Raw genomic sequence first — 23,983 nt, forward strand, 5'->3', positions numbered from 1 at the left:
TCATCCCAAAGATGCTCTGTCGGATTGAGGTCAGGACTCTGTGCAGGCCAGTCAAGTTCTTCCACACCAAACTCACTCATCCATGTCTTTATGGACCTTGCTTTGTGCACTGGTGCGCAGTCATACTGCAACAGGAAGGGTCCATCCCCAAACTGTTCCCACAAAGTGGGTAGCATGAAATTGTCCAAAGCATCAAGAGTTCCTTTCACTGGAACTATGGGGGTGAGCCCAACTCCTGAAAAACAACCCCCCACCAAACTTTACACTTGGTACAATGCAATCAGACAAGTACTGTTCTGGCAACCGCCAAACAGACTCATCCATTGGATTGCCAGATGGAGTAGCGTGATTCTTCACTAAAGAGAACACGTCTCCACTGCTCTAGAGTCCATTGCGCTTGAGGCGTAAGGCTTGGATGCAGATGCTTAGCCATGGAAACTCATTCCATGAAGCTCTCTCCACTGTTCTTGAGCTAATATGAAGGCCAATTGTAGCTTGGAGGTCTGTAGCAATTGACTCTGCAGAAAGTTGGTGACTTCTGAGCACTATGCCCCTCAGCATCTGCTGACCCGCTCTGTCATTTTACGTGGCCGACTACTTCGGGGCTGAGTTGCTGTCGTTCCCAATCAATTCCATTTTGTTATAAAACTACTGACCATTGACTGTGGAATATTTAGTACTGAGGAAATTTTACGATTGGACTTGTTGCACACATGGCATCCTATCACTGTACCATGCTGGAATTCACTGAGCTCTTGAGAGCGACCCATTCTTTCACAAATGTTTGTAGAAGTATTCTGCATGCCTAGGTGCTTTGTTTTATACACCTAAATTTGGATAGGTGAGTGAATACTTTTGGCAATACAGTGTATGTCCTAAGGTAATAGTATCTGTAAACCTAATTGTGTGTGCAAATAAAATGTTAATTATTTTAAAAAATGCAACGTACAAGAGATTTCAAGTGACATGTTAAAGTCATTTTAATCTTTAGGGGTAAAACAGCAAAAGAAGTTAATTCTGAACTGGTCATGTTTATTTGGTTTATTTAATCTCATTTGATGGTCATCGTGAGACTACAACAACCATAAGAATGACAGAATACTCAAAGATCACTGGCAACCAATTTCCTGGGCAAGGATCTGCAGAATTACCATAAGCTGGTACAGTTACTACACAGAAGGTACATCTTCAGTCTTCCACTCATGGTGGAGACCTTTGTTTTCCCCCACTGAACAGGTGAACAGTTTTCAGTGTGTAGGAGGATCTAAATGCTTAAATGCATCGCTTATTCGAGTTTGGAAGAGTGGCAACCTGAAATTCTGCACCATTAATGAACTGAAAATGACAAGTCCTTCAAAATCACACACTAGTTGAAGTGCCCTCTGATATAACCACAGACTCAGACTGAGGCTAATTTCTGTAGTTACAACTGCAGCACACTTGGCTGACAGGAATTTAAATATTTAAGGCAGCTTTTTCAGTCTGCTGTGAAGATCCGAGCAGCAATGTCATCCAGGAGCCAGTCAACACCCATCAGGAGGTTTTCACCCGTCACCGCACTGCAGCCCACTATACACCAATGATGTGTCTTGATCTCATCCAGAGCTAGAGCCTGTCCAGACAGAATCAGATCAGAGAATGTAAACTGTTCTGCAACTTCAAGTGCAAACCTCTGCACCCAGCTGCTGTGACAAAGTTGCATCTCTAAAATGGTAACTGTATGACAGTGGCTGTCAGTCCCAGTCCTGAAGTACAACCCCTGGCAAAAAGTATGGAATCACCAGTCTGGGATGAGCACAGACATTTTATTCTGTAGAACAAACTCAGATCAAAAACATGATGCAATAATAAGGTCATTCCAAAGTGCAACTTGTTGGCTTTCAGAAACACTAAAAGGAAAAAAAAAACATTGTGGAAACAAAGTAAACGTTACTTTTATTGAGCAAGCACGGGGAAAAAAAATATGGAATCACTCAATTCTGAGGAAAAAAATATGGAATCATGAAAAACAGATAAACAAAAGAACATTTAAAATACATCACTGGTATTTAGTTGCACCACCTTTGGCTTTTATAACGACTTGCAGTCTCTGAGGCATGGACTTGAGTGACAAACAGTATTCTTCATCAATTTGGTGCCAACTCTCTTTGATAGCAGTTGCCAGATCAGCTTTGCAGGTCGGAGCCTTCTTGTGGACCATTTTTTTCAATTGGGTTGAGATCTGGACTATTTGCAGGCCATGACATCGACTGAATGTGTCGTTCTCCAAGGAATGCCTTCACTGTTTTTGCCCTATGACACAATGCATTGTCATCTTGGAAAATTATTTCATCATCTCCAAACATCTGTTCAATTGAAGGGATGAGAAAACTGTCCAAAATGTCAATGTAAACTTGTGCATTGATAGAAGTATTAACCACAGTCATCTCCCCAGTGCCTTTGCCTGACATGCAGCCCCATATCATCAAGGACTGTGGAAATTTGGTTGTTTTCTTCAGGCAGTCCTCTTCATAAATCTCAATGGAACGGCACCAAACAAAAGTTCCAGCATCATCACCTTGTCCAATGCAGATTCTTGACTCATTACTGAAGATAACTTTCATCCAGTCATCCACAGTCCATGATTGCCTCTCCTTAGCCCATTGCAGTCTTGTTCTTTTCTGTTTAAGTGTCAATGATGGTTTTCTTTTAGCTTTCCTGTATTGAAATCCCATTTCCTTTAGGCGATTTCTTACGGTTCGGTCACATACATTGGCTCCAGCTTCCTCCCATTTATGCTACATCTGTTTAGTTGTACTTTTTTGGTTTTCAAGACAAATGGCCTTAAGTTCTTTGTCTTGACGCTTTGAGGTCTTTCTTGGTCTACCAGTACGCTTGGCTTTAACAACCATTCCATGCTGTTTGTATTTGGTCCATATCTTGGATACAGCTGACTGTGAACAGCCCACATCTTTAGCAACCATGCGTGAAGAGTTACCTTCTTCAAGAAGTTTCACAATCCTCTCTTTTGTTTCAAGAGACATTTCTCTTGTTGGAGCCATGGTTCTTGCCACTCCACTTCGTCCAGCAGCCCTCCAAGGTGTCATGACTGCAGGTGTTTTTAACTGCAGACTAACGAGCAGATCTAATCTGAGGCAGGTGTCCATTTAGGGAAAGGAAATTGACTGGGTGTGTCCTTATTTTCTATCTCCAATTTGAGTAATTCCATATTTTTTTCCTCAGAATTGAGTGATTCCATATTTTTTTCCCGTGCTTGCTCAATAAAAGTAACATTTACTTTGTTTCCACAATGTTTTTTTTTTTATTTCCTTTTAGTGTTTCTGAAAGCCAACAAGTTGCACTTTGGAATGACCTTATTATTGCATCATGTTTTTGATCTGAGTTTGTTCTACAGAATAAAATGTCTGAATGAGTGCTCATCCCAGACTGGTGATTCCATACTTTTTGCCAGGGGTTGTAGCACTGATAGAAGTGACCATGCTCCCACCAGATCCAATGCACAAAGGAACTAACAAGCCCTTGCTGCGGTGAACCGGGTATGTTAGAGCAGGAAAATACAAAATGCTGAGCAGTGGTTTATGACAAATTTTAATATAAGGATATGTAACTAGGTTGTATTCAACATTTTGTAATTGTGGGCCAGATATGTGGGGAAAAACAGATCTGAAATGGCAATATCTAGTAAGCTTTGGTTGTATCTTTTATTTAATACCTCCCTGCCATTTCACTAGGGTATAGGGTATGTGATGACTGATATGTTTATTTTTTAAAAAAAAAGCTGAGCTGCTCACTTTTAACACTTTTTGCTCTTCTGGTCTAGTGTCATTTTAAAAATAATAAAAGAGTAGCTCAATTTACATGGTTACCAAATCAGTGAACACAGTGCATGATTCTCAAACCTTCACTTAATAGATGTCAAACCATCTATCGAACAATTGATAAATGTTAATCCGTGCTGTTTACTAGGAGAGAGAGGCTGGTTAGCATTAGCTTTGCTAGCATTCGAACAGCTCTGCCCACCACAGAACATGTTTGATTCTGGCTAACTAAAGCTCTGACAAAGTCATGACAAGTAACCACAGAACAGAAAATAAGGTGAATTTAAAACTGTTCTATGGTGTTTGTATATATGGCCTGATAGGCTACCTTAACAAACAGCTATAGGTGCTCTGTTGATTAAAATTTAGATGACTAAAAATGTTTGAGAGAGAGTTTAGTTAGCAGGCCAAACGTACCAGAGCAAAGGCCAACTAATGCTAAAATAACTCCCATTTAGAGGAGAGTGCAAAGTTGAGTGAATGATGTTGGACTGAAAGCTGAAAATGAACATGTTCGTGATGTGTGCAGAGAATGTTCAGTTCTGATACATGTAACTTTTTGCTGTGGCTGAGCTGCTATCATGCTTAGTTTTTCATGGCTCTGATTTCTGCCCCTTTTCTATGAGCTACACCTATTGGTGAGATCCCACACCACCAATCAGCAATCCCTCTAAAATAAAAATGGATGGAATGTGCTTGTCTGTTCAGACATGGTTTAGAAATTTAACACTTTATAAACTTGAAATACCATCATTATTTTTAAATATCACAATTTTTACATACAGTATTACCATCATAACCCCAAAATCTAGTATGCAATCATTGCCTTGTTTGCAGGTTTACCCAGTAAATGGCTACACCATTTGTGTGTCATCTTTGTTCCAACTCAAAATTCAACATAGTTCAGTGCTGTGAAATGAAAGACCTGAGAATAAAGAATGCTGGGCTGAGTTGAGCTACAAGAATCCATCAAGCAGTTATGATATATGTCAAGGATGGGCAGGTCATGTTCTTAGAGGCCAGAGCACTGTACAGTCAATCCCTTGATCACTGAATTCAAATACTAAAGCATCAATACACTGGGCAGTGATGTGACCCTATATGTCCTAGTCCTAAGGGGTATTCCACAAAGCAGGACTTCTCATTACGCTGCAAGATGTAAGCCAAAAGTGAGAAATGTCCAACAGGAACATCCCTTAGCTCTCCTTCTATTGGACAGTGCCAACTTTGGGCTTAAAGCTGATCTGGCTACCTTAGAAATCCTGATTTTTTAAACAGCTCCCTGATCTATATAAAGAAGAAACACTAACCTCTCTTATGGCATCCTTGGACAAGGCACCAGGCAGATCTTGTTTGTTGGCAAATACAATAAGTGTGGCTCCTGCTAGTCTCTGGTACGAGCAACAAACAGAGATGCAAGATCACATTTTCTGATGACTGAATACTCCTTGAGAATACAGTCAAATATTTGAATAGTTCAGTTCTACCGATTGAACTTTCTCACCTCCTCCAGTAACAGTGCACCGAGTTCTTTCCTACAGTCTTCCAATCTCAGTCTGTCTGCACTGTCCACCACCCACACCAGTCCATCTGTGCTTTCAAAATAATTCCTCCAGTACGACCGCAGCGATTTCTGACCTCCTACATCCCAGATATTCAATTTGAACCTGTTCCCACATTAAAGGAAAGAGATAGCCAAGGACATATATCCAAGACATATCCAACAAAGGTCAAATGCACACTTACATACAGTTTAAGCAATAATAAAATTAACCCATTTACGTTAACACATACATTTTCTATGATAAAGCAAACTGCCACAGAATTAGTTCTGACAGGTTTAAAGTGATGGTGCATAGACCTTTGATGATTGTCTAACAGTACATAAACCTTTTTTTGATCGTATGTCATTTTCATGCCTTTATTCATAATCACATTTAGATCTTCTATTTATGGGTAAAATATCAGTAATCCAATATAAACTATACTCTGATAAAAATTAAGCAACAAATGCTCACTTTTTAGGCTTAAGGTTAGACCTAATTGTAAAATTTCTTCAGATTTGTGCTCAGGCGAGCTCAGCGAACATGCAGATTTCAGCATTTCAGATATGACATTAATTGATTAATTGATTAAGTTAATTGCTCCGGCTTCAAACATTAGATTTACTACAACTTAACGAGAGGTCATGTAAAAGCAAACAGTACAGTAAAGCATGTATATTACCCTCTATGCTCTAGTGTCTTTATGTTGAATCCTAAGGTGGGGGAAATAGTGCTGACATCCTCGCCGTTAAATTTCTTTAAGATGGTTGTTTTTCCAGCATTGTCCAGTCCACTAAAGCCGTGGTGGTTAAGAAGCCACAGGACAGCACTAGCAGCCAACATTTCACATCAGTAACAAGGCTGGTGATTATACGACATTAACAACCAGTTAAAAACTACAGCTGAACACAGTAACACACATCAGGTCTGGGCGTTAAGAAGACATGAAGGATACAGCATGAGGAGGCGCATCTCCCGCTCCTTATGCTTCAGCTTCTTCAGTATCGTCAGTAAACCCATAGCGACTGCTGTTTCCAGAAACGACCACGAAATAATACCTGGAAGACTTTATAATTCTGAAATTACATCTCTGAATAAAGTCTTCTGTTGTCTTTAAGAAAGCGCCTCTTCTCCGCTGCCCATCACGCTAACTGCGCTCGCTCTGAATCCAGGAAGTCTTGCTCTAACATACTCAAACGTCATTGGTCACTAGGTCCACCGCGAAAAATGGTGGAGGAAACTGATTGGTTGATTCTCGTGCCTACGTGCCCCACTCTCGGCCCGGTTAAGGGCGTGTCTGTTTAGATCGGTCAGACCAACCGTCGTTTTACTGCTCGCCCTGTGGAGTTAAAGGGCAATTTCAACGGTTTTAAAAGGGTCTGTACACTTCAGTAGTTCACATGTAAACAGTCATAATGTATGACTTCATCATAGAGAAACTCAACATTGTTCACAGTGCTGGTGAAAGGAACCAGACATGTGAAGATTTCAGATGGCTTTACAGTGATGCTGAAAGGAACCAGACGTGTGAAGATTTCAGATGGCTTTACAGTGATGCTGAAAGGAACCAGACGTGTGAAGATTTCAGATGTCTTTACAGTGCTGGTGATAGGAACCAGACATGTGAAGATTTCAGATGGCTTTACAGTGATGCTTAAAGGAACCAGACGTGTGAAGATTTCAGATGTCTTTACAGTGCTGGTGAAAGGAACCAGACGTCTGAAGATTTCAGATGTCTTTACAGTGATGCTGAAAGGAACCAGACGTGTGAAGATTTCAGATGTCTTTACAGTGCTGCTGAAAGGAACCAGACGTGTGAAGATTTCAGATGTCTTTACAGTGCTGGTGAAAGGAACCAGACGTCTGAAGATTTCAGATGTCTTTACAGTGATGCTGAAAGGAACCAGACGTCTGAAGATTTCAGATGTCTTTACAGTGATGCTGAAAGGAACCAAACGTCTGAAGATTTCAGATGTCTTTACAGTGCTACTGAAAGGAAGCAGACGTCTGAAGATTTCAGATGTCTTTACAGTGCTGGTGAAAGGAACCAGACATCTGAAGATTTCAGATGTCTTTACAGTGCTGGTGAAAGGAACCAGACGTCTGAAGATTTCAGATGTCTTTACAGTGATGCTGAAAGGAACCAGACGTGTGAAGATTTCAGATGTCTTTACAGTGCTGGTGAAAGGAACCAGACGTCTGAAGATTTCAGATGTATTTACAGTGCTGGTGAAAGGAACCAGACGTGTGAAGATTTCAGATGTCTTTACAGTGCTGGTGAAAGGAACCAGACGTCTGAAGATTTCAGATGTCTTTACAGTGCTGGTGATAGGAACTAGACGTCTGAAGATTTCAGATGTCTTTACAGTGCTGGTGAAAGGAACCAGACGTGTGAAGATTTCAGATGTCTTTACAGTGCTGGTGAAAGGAACCAGACGTCTGAAAATTTCAGATGTCTTTACAGTGATGCTGAAAGGAACCAGATGTCTGAAGATTTCAGATGTCTTTAAAGTGCTGGTGAAAGGAACCAGACGTCTGAAGATTTCAGATGTCTTTACAATGATGCTGAAAGGAAGCAGACGTCTAAAGATTTCAGATGTCTTTAAAGTGCTGGTGAAAGGAACCAGACGTCTGAAGATTTCAGATGTCTTTACAGTGATGCTGAAAGGAAGCAGACGTCTGAAAATTTCAGATGTCTTTACAGTGATGCTGAAAGGAACCAGATGTCTGAAGATTTCAGATGTCTTTACAGTGCTGGTGAAAGGAACCAGACATCTGAAAATTTCAGATGTCTTTACAGTGCTGGTGATAGGAACCAGACGTGTGAAGATTTCAGATGTCTTTACAGTGCTGATGATAGGAACCAGAGGTGTGAAATTTCCAGATGTCTTTACAGTGATGCTGAAAGGAACCAGATGTCTGAAGATTTCAGATGTCTTTACAGTGCTGCTGAAAGGAACCAGACATGTGAAGATTTCAGATATCTTTACAGTGCTGGTGATAGGAACCAGACGTGTGAAGATTTCAGATGTCTTTACAGTGCTGGTGATAGGAACCAGACGTGTGAAGATTTCAGATGTCTTTACAGTGCTGGTGATAGGAACCAGACGTGTGAAGATTTCAGATGTCTTTACAGTGCTGGTGATAGGAACCAGACGTGTGAAGATTTCAGATGTCTTTGCAGTGCTTGTGATAGGAACCAGACGTGTGAAGATTTCAGATGTCTTTACAGTGCTGGTGAAAGGAACCAGACATCTGAAGATTTCAGATGTCTTTAGTGTGCTGCTGAAAGGAACCAGACGTCTGAAGATTTCAGATGTCGTTAGTGTGCTGCTGAAAGGAACCAGACGTCTGAAGATTTCAGATGTCTTTACAGTGATGCTGAAAGGAAGCAGGCGTCTGAAGATTTCAGATGTCTTTACAATGCTGGTGATAGGAACCAGACGTGTGAAGATTTCAGATGTCTTTACAGTGCTGGTGATAGGAACCAGACGTGTGAAGATTTCAGATGTCTTTGCAGTGCTTGTGATAGGAACCAGACGTGTGAAGATTTCAGATGTCTTTACAGTGCTGGTGATAGGAACCAGACGTCTGAAGATTTCAGATGTCTTCATAGTGCTGGTGATAGGAACCAGACGTGTGAAGATTTCAGATGTCTTTACAGTGCTGGTGATAGGAACCAGACGTGTGAAGATTTCAGATGTCTTTATAGTGCTGGTTATAGGAACCAGATGTTTGAATATTTCAGATATCTTTACAGTGCTGGTGAAAGGAACCAGACGTGTGAAGATTTCAGATGTATTTACAGTGCTGGTGAAAGGAACCAGACGTGTGAAGATTTCAGATGTCTTTACAGTGCTGGTGAAAGGAACCAGACGTGTGAAGATTTCAGATGTCTTTACAGTGCTGGTGAAAGGAACCAGACGTCTGAAGATTTCAGATGTCTTTACAGTGATGCTGAAAGGAACCAGACGTCTGAAGATTTCAGATGTCTTCACAGTGCTGGTGATAGGAACCAGACGTGTGACGATTTCAGATGTCTTTACAGTGATGCTGAAAGGAAGCAGACGTCTGAAGATTTCAGATGTCTTTACAGTGATGCTGAAAGGAACCAGACGTCCGAAGATTTCAGATGTCTTTAGAGTTCTGGTGATAGGAACCAGACGTGTGACGATTTCAGATGTCTTTACAGTGATGCTGAAAGGAAGCAGACGTGTGAAGATTTCAGATGTCTTTACAGTGCTGGTGAAAGGAACCAGACGTCTGAAAATTTCAGATGTCTTTACAGTGATGCTGAAAGGAACCAGATGTCTGAAGATTTCAGATGTCTTTAAAGTGCTGGTGAAAGGAACCAGACGTCTGAAGATTTCAGATGTCTTTACAATGATGCTGAAAGGAAGCAGACGTCTGAAGATTTCAGATGTCTTTAAAGTGCTGGTGAAAGGAACCAGACGTCTGAAGATTTCAGATGTCTTTACAGTGATGCTGAAAGGAAGCAGACGTCTGAAGATTTCAGATGTCTTTACAGTGCTGGTGAAAGGAACCAGACGTCTGAAGATTTCAGATGTCTTTACAGTGCTGGTGAAAGGAACCAGATGTCTGAAAATTTCAGATGTCTTTACAGTGATGCTGAAAGGAACCAGATGTCTGAAGATTTCAGATGTCTTTACAGTGCTGGTGAAAGGAACCAGATGTCTGAAAATTTCAGATGTCTTTACAGTGATGCTGAAAGGAACCAGATGTCTGAAGATTTCAGATGTCTTTACAGTGCTGGTGAAAGGAACCAGACATCTGAAAATTTCAGATGTCTTTACAGTGCTGGTGATAGGAACCAGACGTGTGAAGATTTCAGATGTCTTTACAGTGCTGATGATAGGAACCAGAGGTGTGAAATTTCCAGATGTCTTTACAGTGCTGCTGAAAGGAACCAGACATGTGAAGATTTCAGATATCTTTACAGTGCTGGTGATAGGAACCAGACGTCTGAAGATTTCAGATGTCTTTACTGTGCTTGTGATAGGAACCAGACGTGTGAAGATTTCAGATGTCTTTACAGTGCTGGTGATAGGAACCAGACGTGTGAAGATTTCAGATGTCTTTACAGTGCTGGTGATAGGAACCAGACGTGTGAAGATTTCAAATGTCTTTGCAGTGCTTGTGATAGGAACCAGACGTGTGAAGATTTCAGATGTCTTTACAGTGCTGGTGAAAGGAACCAGACATCTGAAGATTTCAGATGTCTTTAGTGTGCTGCTGAAAGGAACCAGACGTCTGAAGATTTCAGATGTCTTTAGTGTGCTGCTGAAAGGAACCAGACGTCTGAAGATTTCAGATGTCTTTACAGTGATGCTGAAAGGAAGCAGGCGTCTGAAGATTTCAGATGTCTTTACAATGCTGGTGATAGGAACCAGACGTGTGAAGATTTCAGATGTCTTTACAGTGCTGGTGATAGGAACCAGACGTGTGAAGATTTCAGATGTCTTTGCAGTGCTTGTGATAGGAACCAGACGTGTGAAGATTTCAGATGTCTTTACAGTGCTGGTGATAGGAACCAGACGTCTGAAGATTTCAGATGTCTTCATAGTGCTGGTGATAGGAACCAGACGTGTGAAGATTTCAGATGTCTTTACAGTGCTGGTGATAGGAACCAGACGTGTGAAGATTTCAGATGTCTTTATAGTGCTGGTTATAGGAACCAGATGTTTGAATATTTCAGATATCTTTACAGTGCTGGTGAAAGGAACCAGACGTGTGAAGATTTCAGATGTATTTACAGTGCTGGTGAAAGGAACCAGACGTGTGAAGATTTCAGATGTATTTACAGTGCTGGTGAAAGGAACCAGACGTGTGAAGATTTCAGATGTCTTTACAGTGCTGGTGAAAGGAACCAGACGTCTGAAGATTTCAGATGTCTTTACAGTGATGCTGAAAGGAACCAGACGTCTGAAGATTTCAGATGTCTTCACAGTGCTGGTGATAGGAACCAGACGTGTGACGATTTCAGATGTCTTTACAGTGATGCTGAAAGGAAGCAGACGTCTGAAGATTTCAGATGTCTTTACAGTGATGCTGAAAGGAACCAGACGTCCGAAGATTTCAGATGTCTTTACAGTTCTGGTGATAGGAACCAGACGTGTGACGATTTCAGATGTCTTTACAGTGATGCTGAAAGGAAGCAGACGTCTGAAGATTTCAGGTGTCTTTAAAGTGCTGGTGATAGGAACCACACGTGAGAAGATTTCAGATGTCTTTACAGTCCTGGTGATAGGAACTAGACATGTGAAGATTTCAGATGTCTTTACAGTGCTGCTGAAAGGAACCAGACATCTGAAGATTTCAGATGTCTTTAGTGTGCTGCTGAAAGGAACCAGACGTGTGAAGATTTCAGATGTCTTTACAGTGCTGGTGAAAGGAACCAGACGTCCGAAGATTTCAGATGTCTTTACTGTGCTTGTGATAGGAACCAGATGTGTGAAGATTTCAGATGTCTTTACAGTGCTGATGATAGGAACCAGATGTGAGAAAATTTTCAGATGTCTTTCCAGTGCTGCTGATAGGAACCAGACATCTGAAGATTTCAGATGTCTTTAGTGTGCTGCTGAAAGGAACCAGACGTGTGAAGATTTCAGATGTCTTTAGTGTGCTGCTGAAAGGAACCAGACGTGTGAAGATTTCAGATGTCTTTACAGTGCTGGTGATAGGAACCAGACGTCCGAAGATTTCAGATGTCTTTACTGTGCTTATGATAGGAACCAGACGTGTGAAGATTTCAGATGTCTTTACTGTGCTTGTGATAGGAACCAGACGTCTGAAGATTTCAGAAGTCTTACAGTGCTGCTGATAGGATCCAGGAGACTCCAAATACAATATGAATATGCTATTCGAAAATACCAGTGAATCCAAACCTCTCCTGAGTTTTCTGTGCCATGATCATAACAGTAGTAGTAAATGTGAAAAACCTTTTATTTGAGTATTATTTTACCTAACAACAACCTATATGTACACCTTCACCATGAATGGATTTTTGGAACACTATGAACTAAAACTGTCTCAAATGTCGTAAAACAAAGACTTTACAATTCTGAAATAACATCTCTGGTTAAAGTCTACAATTGTCTTTCAGAAAGTGCAGAATTGTCCTGAAACAATGTGTGAGGCATGAGACAGTGTATCTGTAACTATTTCATGTAATAACTTTGTATGAGGTAGCTTTAAGGGGCATTAAAGTCTGGTTTCTACTGCCAATATGAACGATGCTGAAATTTTCTTCAGAACAGCACATTTCATGTCAGTGTAATTAACTTTTAAAGATTATTATTACCATCTGGATGAGTGGGCTTGAAGGGGAATTCATACATGTAATGTGTAGGTTGGCTAGTCAGTAAAACACCACTGAAGAAACAAAAAAAGCAAACAAACTGTGGTTTCCTCCCAAAACCAATGTATTTCTCTCTCCTCAAGCCCATTAACAAATATTTTAAGAAGTTTTCTTGTACCACTAAATGCACATATCACTATTATCTTAATCTTGGGAAGTAAATCCCAGAAATTCTGTGATTCAGACAAAGTTTTAGAAATGTATTTTCCTATTTGCTCTTCTTATGAGAGACTCATCCCTGGGAACATCTCTGGGTGTGCCTCATTAAAGCTCCCAAAGGGTAATTGAGCACTGAAAGAAAAAGCAAAAGGAACATTGCTGAAGGCTGAATGTTATGCAACCCTCAGCAAACAGAAAGAGGCGTGAGCCAGACATTCATCACTTCCCAAACTATCCCTCAACACATGCCATGCCTACAGGATGCGCGACCATATAAGGTGTTAAAAAGATGAGGCAATAGTTGAATTACGCTGCCTTCAAGTCCTTGGCAGTTTTTGCTTATGAGGTCAGGGATCATAAGAAAAGTTGATCTATGTTAAAGTGGTTTTGGTCAGAAGCAAAATAGATGTGCTGGTAATAATGCTATTTTTATTGTATTATTGTTTTCTGTCATTAAAGAGAGTATGCTTATTGTACATTGCTGCAAGAAAGTAAAGATAAATGATCCATATGAGATGAGCAATCATTTTTTATTCAGTCAGAAGCATCATAACGTGCTTATATAGAGAAAATAATGTTTTTTTATTTACTGTTGATTCTGCTACAGGATTAAGCATCCCCCATATGCCACATGTGTTAATATAGGTTTAATACAGGTTTAATACAGGATTAACCATCCCCATATTTCACCTGTATTTAACCTGTCTTTTAACTGTGAATTTTTTTTTACTTGGGCCATCTCACTAGGGCTTAGAGGGGAATACCACAGATTTATAAGCTGCACTTATTTTATTGTACTTCACTGTGTATTGTAGTTTATTGTATTGTATTGTATCTTATTGTTATTGTATTGCATTGAATGGCACAGAGTTCTGCGTTCAACTCTGTTTCTTTTTCTCTTGGTGTCTGCAGTGACATCTTGTTTCTAACAGTATCTGAGCTCAGGACTGTCTTTTTCTCTAAGCTATTGGTAACTAGCAAAGGTACTTTCTCTAGATTGACAAAGCACTTCTTGTAAGTCGCTCTGGATAAGAGCGTCTGCTAAATGCTGTAAATGTAAATGTAAAATGTAAATGATTTATCAAAGTTTCTGCATAATTAAATGATAAAGATGTAAACAAAGTAATTTATAATGTTTTGATGTGAAGTGGTCCACTGTAGTAAAGCTTGATAAGTACCAGGGGTTTTGATGACAAAAGCGCAAAAATAGCCATTTATGTACCAAACTGACCAGTACACCAGCATGTGTCTTCTTGGTTTCTCATCTAGCAATTACTGTATTTGGCCCTTTAGTTAAGTAATGAGAACATTTTTTAGAACACTAAAAATGGGTTAAACTGAGTAGTAACTAACCATGCATTGTCATCACAAATCATCTTCAGGCATGACTGACGCATGGAATGAAACATTTTTACTTGAATGATTTAAAATAAAAGTTTAGGCGATCAATTAAAGCAAAAAGTCTTAGCCCTATTACACACACACACACACACACACACACACACACACACACACGCATGTTTTTTTTTTCCACGCGTCAGTCATGCCTGAAGATGATTTGTGATGACAATGCATGGTTAGTTACTACTCAGTTTAACCCATTTTTAGTGTTCTAAAAAATTTTCTCATTACTTAATTAAAGGGCCAAATACAGTAATTGCTAAATTACTTTACTAACAATTATTATTAATATTTGAAGTTTCATTCCGCCCTGCGATGGACTGGCGACCTGTCCAGGGTGTATCCTGCCTTCCGCTTATTGAATGCTGGGAAAGGCTCCAGCACCCCCCCCAACCCCGCCCCCCACCGAGACCCTGAGGCAGAAGCGGCTTAGAAAATGTGTGTGTGTGAGTTTCACTCCAAATTACTGTATTTTGTGTTTGTAACAAGGAACAATAGCTGATGTTAATGGAAAAGACATCATTATTTCTCTGATAAAAGTGGTATCAATCACAATATAGCACTGATATTTCATATCATTTGTATGTGTAAAGCTCACTCCCAACAGCGTATATCATAAAAAGATATACCATATCATAAAAAATATAAAAGCGGTTTGTAATGCATTTTGGAACAAAACTCTTATCTTATAATTTCATTTTAATGTACTTTGCCATTGTGCTTGTTGGCTTAGTGCCAAGGGATTTCAATTTTTTCTGACCACTCTCACACTGCAGGAAATGGGATTTGAAAAACAAAAGCATCAGTTGGAAGAGACTGGGTCCTTTGACAGTCCACTGTGAATGTAAAGTTTATATAATTACATATAGAGGTATAAAGGATTTATAGCTTAATGTAGATATTTAGGTTTAGGATATATATTTATATGTAGATGTATGGTATAGGATATATAGGTTTATGTCGATATTTAGGTGTAGATTATTTTTATATACATATGTAGGCTTAGGATCTAAAGGTATATACAGATATGTGTGAATAGGATCCTTAGGTTTATATAGATGTACAAGTATAGGATATATTGGTTTATATAGATATATAGGTATAGTATAGGTAGTTGTAGAATCTTCAGGTATATATACAGTCCCTTCCATGATTATTGACACCCCTGATAAAGATGAGTAAAAACATAAGAAAATCACCATTTGGAGAATTAGCTTAATCTCACACTGAAAAAAATGTGAATTCTTAGAAACAAAATGAAACTCCTGCATTCATTCCATTTGTATTTATTTTATTTAGGAACACTCAAGCAGTAATCTAAGACTTCCTGTTTCATTGTGGTATATAAATGAGGTAGCACAGAGGACAAGTTCCCTTATTCTCCAACAGGGAAAAGAGAAGAGAACGCACAATTCAAATACCCTTCATAAGTCAGGACATGGCTAGAAAAATGGCCCTCATTTACATTAGGGCAATAATTAAAAGGTTCCAGTCAACTGGAACTGTGACAAACTTGAATGGATGAGGACCCAAATGTTTTTTTTTTCACCCATGCACAGTGAGGAGGATAAAAAATCCCAAATGATCACTGTTGGAGAGTTCCAGTAGCATCTTGCGATCACCAAGTCTCCAAAACTACCATTTGATGCCATCTCCAAACAGACTATTTGGAAGGCATGTCTGGAAAAAGCCTTTCCTGTCTTCTTAAGCAGCTGTAGTTTGAGACACACACACACACACACACACACACACAGGTTGTGTAAGTATATATAGGATGTATAGGTTTACACAAGTAGTGTTTAAAAAAATCAGCGAAGTTACTATAAGAACATATTTAGTAATGACGGTGGGAAAAGGGGACTCCTGTGTCCCTGGGGCCCCATGATCCGTCCCTACGTGTACTTAGACTCAGGACTCAGACCATGATTCATAAAGCTTGAAGTGGTGGTGTTAAAGCATGGCTGGCACTATTAGGATAACGGTTTGTGTGTGTGTGTGTGTGTGTGTGTGTGTAGTGAGCAGTAGAACGTGCGTGGGCGCTTGTGGGGCTGTGAGAGCGGGAAATGGGCAGTGCGGGAAGAGGCTCGTGCTTCCTCCTGCTCCGCGAACACGGGCGTTTAAAATAAGGTGAAACTGAAAGCGCCTGCGGTCGCGAGCGCGAGCTATAAAGCCGGCAGGGTTTCATCATCAGTCACTGTGCACGCGCTCGCTGCACTGCCGCGTTCTGAGTGCGGCTGGTCCGCGCGCTGTCTGAGAAACACAGCGCTGTGTCTGTGTGCGCGTTTAAAAGCAGCCCTGTAGAAGCGGTGAAGGCGTGAGAGTTCATCAGGGCATCTGAGTTCAGTCCTGACCGCCGCACTTCACCACCAGCACAGCCAGCCAGCTGCCTCGAGATGCCGGTTGCGCTCATGGAGGAACTGGACCGGGGAACGAGCTCTCTGTGTGGAAGCGACGCTCACAGTCCACACGACTGGGTAACGCGTCTATCACAGGCTTTCATTATAATACACTATAATAATAACAGTAGGCCGCTGTAATCTGGCTCTAACACAGAGCTGACACACATGTAAATAACTGATAGTGATAGTATATTTATTAATATAATAATGATTGGTAATGATAAAAACAAATTGTCGCAATGATTCTAATAATAATTATTAATGATGATGACGATTATTATTATTATTATTATTGTTATTATTATTATTATTATTATTATTATTTAAAAGCTTAATATATTGTATAACAGCTTAACACACACACACATATATATATATATATATATATATATATATATATATATATATATATATATATATATATATATAAACACACACACATATATATATATATATATATAAAAGCAGCTGCAATACTACTACTACTGCTACTATATATATATATATATATAAAAACACACACACACACACACACACACATATATATATATATATATATATATATATATATATAGTAGCAGTAGTAGTAGTATTGCAGCTGCTTTTGTTAATGAATGGATTAATGATTAATTTATGCATGTATTTATGTGTCTGCTGTGTTCAGGCTATAGATCAGCCACCTGAGAGGGTATGTCAGCGGCGACAGAGAAACAGAGACGCAGCCCGCAGAAGCCGCAAAAAACAGACAGAGAGAGCTGATGTGCTGCATGAGGTCAGTGTGCTTTTACACCCACAATCACTTATGGCTGAACATCTTGCTGTCTAGGACATAAGCTTAAATGTCAAATATTCTCATTTCTGGCTTTCTCACCTAAGTCACCACGCATTTATATCTATATATGCCAGGGATGGGTAAGCAAACTAGATATGAGGCAATATTTGACCTTAAACCTACATTCCCTGCATATACATGGGGAATGGAGCCATCAAAGACCACAGTCATGTATGTATGTAAGATAATTCATGAGACTCAGTCTTATATGACCTGCTGAGAATCTTGTGTACATTCAGACCTCCTCTGCACTTTGTGTGTGAATTTTTATTTGTATATGTGTGTGTGTGTGTATGTGTCGGTATGTGTGCGCAGACCAGGTTAATGGCATTTTGTCCCTGCGCTCACATTGTGGGGACCTTTTACATTTTAAATTGAGGGTAAGGTTAAGGTTAGGGTTAGGGTTAGGCTAGTAGTAGTTCTGGTTAAGGTTGGCGTAAGTTGCTAGGAACCTAATGGAAATCTATGTAATGCCCCACAATTCACAGAAACAAGATTGTGTGGGTGGACGTTTATGAATGTGTGTGTGTGTGGATATTTTATGATCTCACACTAAGTAGCAGAGTGACGTAATTATTCAGTAGAATGTAATCACTGGTGAGTAGGTAGTAGGTGTATGTGTGTGTGTGTGTGTGTGTGTGTGTGTGTGTGTGTGTGTGTGTGTGTTAAATTGTGCCTGTCCTGGCAGGCATTTCTTGGAAACAGGCTATGTTAAAGGAAGAGGAGGCTGAGGTTACAGGAGGCCAAATTCCACAGTTCATGAGTTCAGTTTATGCTCCATTTGAGCAATTTCTTGGTAACTATTATGAAATACTCCAATATTTAGAAGTATTTTGTGGTTCTTCATGCATATTAACTTTAAGTATTTCCCTGGTCTACCTTATGAATAGGCTCTTCATTGGGAACAGAGATTTAATTCTGAACTTCAGCCATGTTTCACTTTCACTTTCTCTTTTGGGCTTGTATAAATGTTGGACTTTCCCTCTGCTTGACATTATCCTCAGGCCTGATTTTCGTCAGAATACCAGGGAACAGTATGACTTATCCAGCAGGATGTGTGAATAAAACCTTTTATCAAAACAAGGCATGGGGAAAATAATATAACAATTAATCTAAATTGTTTTTGGACAGAAGCCATATGATAACACGACTTTTCTGAGTTCCCTCAACTCAGACTTTCAGTCAAAAGTTCTCTCAACTCACATTTCTTTACCTCTGCATCTCTTATATTAGGTAAACAACATATAATTCGTTTTGAACTCAATTTCCTCTCTTTGTTTTCCATAACTCAGTCACCAAGCATTTTCTCCTCTTGGGCTGCCAGTTATGGAAACCTGTGGCATCTTCAATTGGTTACTTTTTAAAGTTAAAACAGCAGCATTTTTAAGAGTATATTAGTATATAGTAGATTTAGTATATTAACCCCATAATTGGCCAGGGCCCACAAGCGGGCCCAATGTTTTATTACACACTTCTATAACCTTAGAATAGCTTAGCCAGTTTACAATAATGTCTGTTAATTACTGAATAATAAGCTATTCTTTGTAATAAACCTGGAGTTTTGGGGGTTAAATTATTTTGCATACAGAAATCTGAGTAATTTCAGAATTTTCTAAGTAGTGCAACTATCTGAAGTTTGAACCCCAGCAATCTGGTGGTCATCCATAACTGGGTCCTCAGGAGGAGAACATACCCTGGCAGGAGTGTGTGATAGAAAGAGTGCCAGCAAGTAGGTAAACAGAGTGAAAAGCAAAGTATATGTTGTTTACCTAACTGAGCTGTGGCACTGCTGGGTTTCAAAACTCAGGTTGTGGTGAATGCTTGTTAGATGTTAGAACTACCCAGGAACCCCTGAAATAGCTACAATTTCTATGTCCATAAATGATGAGAACAACTTTTGGTTTCCCAAAAACTGTATTCATAAATGAGATGTGTGAGTGTGAAGAACCTCAAATTAATGTGAAGGTTCTTTTCATAGTGTAATCCGCCCAAGCCAAGATCCACTTCATTTTTAGGATTGTAAGAAAACCGAATCCTTTAATCAAAGCAAGGGCACATTACGATTATTATAACAGTAAGTGTGTAAAAATACAAAGCCATTCTCTGTGTTTTGCCATAAAGGAGCTGCTTTTGATCCCTTAAAAAACCTTTCAATAGTGGGTTCTTTAAAGACCATTTTTGTTACAGAGTTTAAAAAACATTAGACATTGTAAATGTTCTGTACCATTTCAACCTTAAATTTAGGACTGCATTTTGTTTAGTTACCATAAATTATTTGCAAATGAGAAGATCCTTGTATAAAACAAGCCATTTTTGCCAGGACATATATAAACAACAGTAGCTATGCAAACATTACTGTGTTTAGTTAAATCCTTTGCGTATGAGGTGAAAACTAAACCCTTGCTTGTCCACACAGGAGCTGCAGACTCTGGAGACGTCCAATGCTGCCTATGTGAAAGAGATCGCTGAACTGAAAAAGGAACTGCAGCATTACACTACAATTTTGAAGGAACATGAACCCCACTGTACAGTACAGTGTTTGCCGGGGCCTTCGGTGCCCTTCACAGCGTCCACACCCAGCACCACTACCTCAGACTTGACACCAACTTTCGACTCTAATCCAATTCCAGAGGTTCCAGTTCTGCCTCTACCCACACCAGAGCCAGGCTTCTGTTTGGTTGATCTTCTGGAAAGAAATGAATGGCTGCCTTGGGACTCGATGGACATGTAAGACAAAAGCTATTTTGACAAAAAAAAGTGCCTGTTGAAGAAGGAACCAGATGACTGGCAACAAACACAGAAACAGAGACCCAGCCCTATCCTGGCTTTAATGCTCAGGTGTTTAATAAGTTGAGTGTTATGTCTTTGCTATACTATTCAAATGTCATAACATGATTATGAACTTAATTACATAGTCATTTACATTAGTAATTGTATTTACAATTGATTTACATTCTGTAATAACAGGTATTTCTACAAAACAAGACTGTATGCACAATAACCTCTTCTACTTGTGAACACAGGTGGTATGGACTGATAGTTTAGGGTATGCTTGCCTGAAAAAATTCCTCCACTTTCTTCAATGTTAATTCACTGAGAGGGATAATAGCATCTTCTAAGATTGGAGATGTTAATTAGGAGGGTCAGTTGTTTTAAGGCTAGAACTAAACTCTCCAGAACAAGGGCTGGATGACCCTGCCATGGACCTTAGGCAAAAAGCCTACACACTGCTAGTGACTACTGAACCATTTGCTGCTGATCTCTTTAATATTGATGTAAGACACACATATATGAACATAGATCTATATGTAAGATGCATCTCTATGTACATACATGATTTGTAAGATTTTGTAGACGCATTTGTAGCTCAAACAATATCTCTTCTGAAATGAAGGGTATTAACAGGGATTTTGTCCCCTTTTGCTGCACTAACAGTCTCTACTCTTCTGAGAGGACTTTACACTAGATGTTAGAAAATTGCTATAATGATTTGATCACATTCAGCCCAAAAGAGCATCAGTGAGGTCTGGTACTGATGTTGGATGACACCCAAAGGCATTCAATGGTGCTCCATCACTCCAGTTCCACTGCTTCATGCTGGAGGACTTTATACCCTATACCTGGTGCTTGGCACTGGTGATCTCATGAGCAGCTGCTCCCAATGCTTTTGCATGGACAATGCTTTTCCATGGAGCCTATACAAGCTGTAAATGCAACCAAATGCTTTTGCCCCGTAAAGTAGCTTAAGTGATGTTGGGGTGCGTGCATCCATACATCCATATATCCATACACACATGCACACATATGTATTTACAATCAGGCTAAAGCCTTGTATCTCCATTTTTGTTGTTTTTATATAAATTGTGAACACCAACAATACAATTGGTCTTGGACAAACGTCCCCTTTAAAATGGTTTTATGAGGTTTTGTTTCAACATCAACAATATATGAAAAACATATATGCATATTTGCTTTATTTCATAAACCTGCCTTGTACTTCCCCTAACTGGGCACTTCATGAGCGGTTTACTATATGCTCAGTACAGTTCATGTCTGTCTGCCACCATCTCCTCTGTTCATCACCGGTCAGTTGCTGACCATAGGATAGCTGTTGGCCAGATATTATTTTGGTGGTGAACAATTCTCAGTCCTGAAGTGACACTTATATAAGACATGCGTGTTGCTGGTAAACCAGTATCAGGCAGAGCAGGGTTGATTTAAGGGTTTTTTTCACATATTAGTGCTTTTGTGAGTGATCCGTCATCCAAAATGTCCAACCAAGAGCAGTTAAATTGTCAGAAGCTAAACACTGATAAATGGCTAAAGGATAGCTAACATGAAGAGGGTATGAATAGACGTAGGGCTACAAGTTGGGCCTTCAAGATATGTGTTCCTAATAAATGTCAGGTGGAGGCAAGGGGGGGCATGTATTATTCAACATTCATTCAACTAATGAATATGCTTCTTTCTGTTTCAGGTGTAAAGTATAGAATGTATTCAATTACAGACTGCATTATTAATCACTGTATTAAGTCATATGTAATATATTTAATATATTTTTATTGGAAAGACATGGAATTTAAAGTCATTTCAAATGTGAAGTGTAAAGTCTATTACATTTTGTTGATGATGATTAGATGAAAAAACTTTTTGTGCACTGAACACACACATACACATAAAAACACACATCAGTCGGACTTTGTGTGAGAAGGTATATGTGCCAAGAAAGAGAGAAAGAGAAATAAAGAGAGAGACAGAGAGATAACAAGAATGAAAGAGAGACAAATACAGAGAGGTAGAGACAGTGAGAGAGAGACAGAAAGAGGGAGGAAAAAGTACAATTTTGGATGTAAGGAGTTTCTGAAAATAATCAGAGCTGACTCAGAATAGGAAAGATTTTTTTTCTCTTTTCTCTAATGAAGAAAAAAAGAAGGAGACAAGGGAAATTATGTGCTTTAAATGCAAATGCTCTTTTATTGAACAGGCTGCAAGGGAGATCCACAGCTCAGCAATTGCTAATATGGTCGAGAAGCAGGTAGCTCTCTTCTAACCATACAACTCTACCACATGGTAGACAATCCACCAAACTACCTCACAACCCAGCACAGAATAGGACAAATAACATTGCTACAATACTAGCATCCACAACAACAGCATCTGAAAATTAAATGTCTCTCCTTGCCAGGAGCGCAGTGCCTCCCGAAAACCCATTTGGATGGCCATACCTCACGTTTTGTCCTGCTAGATCTACCCCAGTCAACTGCCAGTGCTATTATTGTGGAATAGAAAACTCACAGAGCAACAGCAGCTTAGCCATGAAGTGACTCACAGAGTGAGGCCGGCAAGTCCTCTGTTGAATCACTCACTAAAGACTTCTAAATTGCCTCTAGAAGGAACATAAACAAAAGAACTGTGCTTTAGGAGCTTCACAAAATGAACACTTCTGTGAAGCGATGAATCACGCTTCTTCATCTGGCAGTTTGATGGACAAATCTGCGTTTGGTAAATGCCAGAAGAACATTACCTGCGTAACTGCATTGTGCCAACTGTAAAGTCTGGTGGAGGAGGGATAATGATATGGGGTTTTAGGGTTTGGCCTAGGCCCCTTAGTTCTAGTGAAGGAAAATCTTGAAGCTTCAGCATACCAAGACATTTTGGATGATTGTACACTTATAACTTTGTGGGAACAGTTTGGGGAAGGCTCTTTCCTGTTCCAGCATGACTGTGTCCCAGTAAATTAAGCAATATATAGACACACACGCTCACAAATAAAGGTATGAAATTGTCACTGAGGCAGAACCGCTTTTGTCACTGAGGTGGTACCCTCAATGGTCCATCTCAGTACCTTTAGTCAGGGAACATAACTGTACCATATTCCATTGAAATTGAATTGTTCTTAGTTGTATTGACTCCTCACACCCTGTCTCATCTCCAGGCTTTTTATTTTATTGTTCTATTTTAAAACATTGGGTTATGAAAAGGTAATACTTTTCACCTGGGAAAAAACTTTCACAATTGGTTTTTAAAATCACTGTTGTGCCTTTGAGGGTACATTTACATGATTCTGTACCTTGATGAATGAAAAATGTACCGGCACAGTACTTTGATTTCTATATATATATATATATGCACTATTAGAAATCAAAGTACTGTGCTGGTACATTTTTCATTCATCAAGGTAGAGAGAGAGAGAGAGAGAGAGAGAGAGAGAGAGAGAGAGGGAGAGAGAGAGAGAGAGGGAGTGAGGGAGATAGATAGATAGATAGATAGATAGATAGATAGATAGATAGATAGATAGATAGATAGATAGAATTGCCAAAACATTAAACTTACCTTGTATCTACACTCTTTCTATTTGTCCATCTGTTTCCCTGCATACTTTATTTTCCCCTCAGTACTTTCTTTCTTACATTCACTCCTACCTTGTCGGTCCATCTTATAGATATAAAGTC

The 23,983-nt window shown here is 39.6% G+C and overlaps 2 protein-coding genes across 2 annotated transcripts; one reads left to right on the forward strand and one right to left on the reverse strand.

The window, feature by feature from the left end:
- Positions 1-955: 955 nt before the first annotated feature.
- On the reverse strand, positions 956-6,540 carry arl2 (ADP-ribosylation factor-like 2). The gene is made up of 5 exons (XM_017709917.2): positions 6,318-6,540; positions 6,045-6,155; positions 5,323-5,485; positions 5,129-5,209; positions 956-1,612 (listed from the first exon to the last, which is right to left on the reverse strand). The coding sequence occupies exons 1-5, from the start codon at positions 6,380-6,382 to the stop codon at positions 1,478-1,480; spliced, it is 555 nt and encodes a 184-aa protein (XP_017565406.1). The 5' UTR covers positions 6,383-6,540; the 3' UTR covers positions 956-1,477.
- A 9,975-nt stretch (positions 6,541-16,515) lies between these two features.
- Positions 16,516-22,094, forward strand: batf2 (basic leucine zipper ATF-like transcription factor 2). The gene is made up of 3 exons (XM_017709835.2): positions 16,516-16,774; positions 17,364-17,471; positions 19,948-22,094. Exons 1-3 carry the CDS (start codon positions 16,694-16,696, stop codon positions 20,260-20,262), a joined length of 504 nt encoding a protein of 167 aa, XP_017565324.1. The 5' UTR covers positions 16,516-16,693; the 3' UTR covers positions 20,263-22,094.
- The last annotated feature ends 1,889 nt before the right edge of the window (positions 22,095-23,983 follow it).

The sequence above is a fragment of the Pygocentrus nattereri genome, chromosome 2, assembly GCF_015220715.1.
Source record: "Pygocentrus nattereri isolate fPygNat1 chromosome 2, fPygNat1.pri, whole genome shotgun sequence".
Taxonomy (NCBI): domain Eukaryota; kingdom Metazoa; phylum Chordata; class Actinopteri; order Characiformes; family Serrasalmidae; genus Pygocentrus; species Pygocentrus nattereri.

What these genes read in the sequence shown, in the direction of transcription:
- arl2 (XM_017709917.2), bottom strand. Translation starts at nt 6,382, where the DNA reads ATGGGTTTACTGACGATACTGAAGAAGCTGAAGCATAAGGAGCGGGAG. An exon ending in GAGATGCGCCTCCTCATGCT is followed by an intron (nt 6,156 to 6,317) that starts GTATCCTTCATG and finishes CCACGGCTTTAG; the next exon opens with TGGACTGGACAATGCTGGAA. An exon ending in CCAAGGATGCCATAAGAGAG is followed by an intron (nt 1,613 to 5,128) that starts GTTAGTGTTTCT and finishes CTGTCTGGACAG; the next exon opens with GCTCTAGCTCTGGATGAGAT.
- batf2 (XM_017709835.2), top strand. Translation starts at nt 16,694, where the DNA reads ATGCCGGTTGCGCTCATGGAGGAACTGGACCGGGGAACGAGCTCTCTG. An exon ending in CTCACAGTCCACACGACTGG is followed by an intron (nt 16,775 to 17,363) that starts GTAACGCGTCTA and finishes TGCTGTGTTCAG; the next exon opens with GCTATAGATCAGCCACCTGA. An exon ending in GAGCTGATGTGCTGCATGAG is followed by an intron (nt 17,472 to 19,947) that starts GTCAGTGTGCTT and finishes TTGTCCACACAG; the next exon opens with GAGCTGCAGACTCTGGAGAC.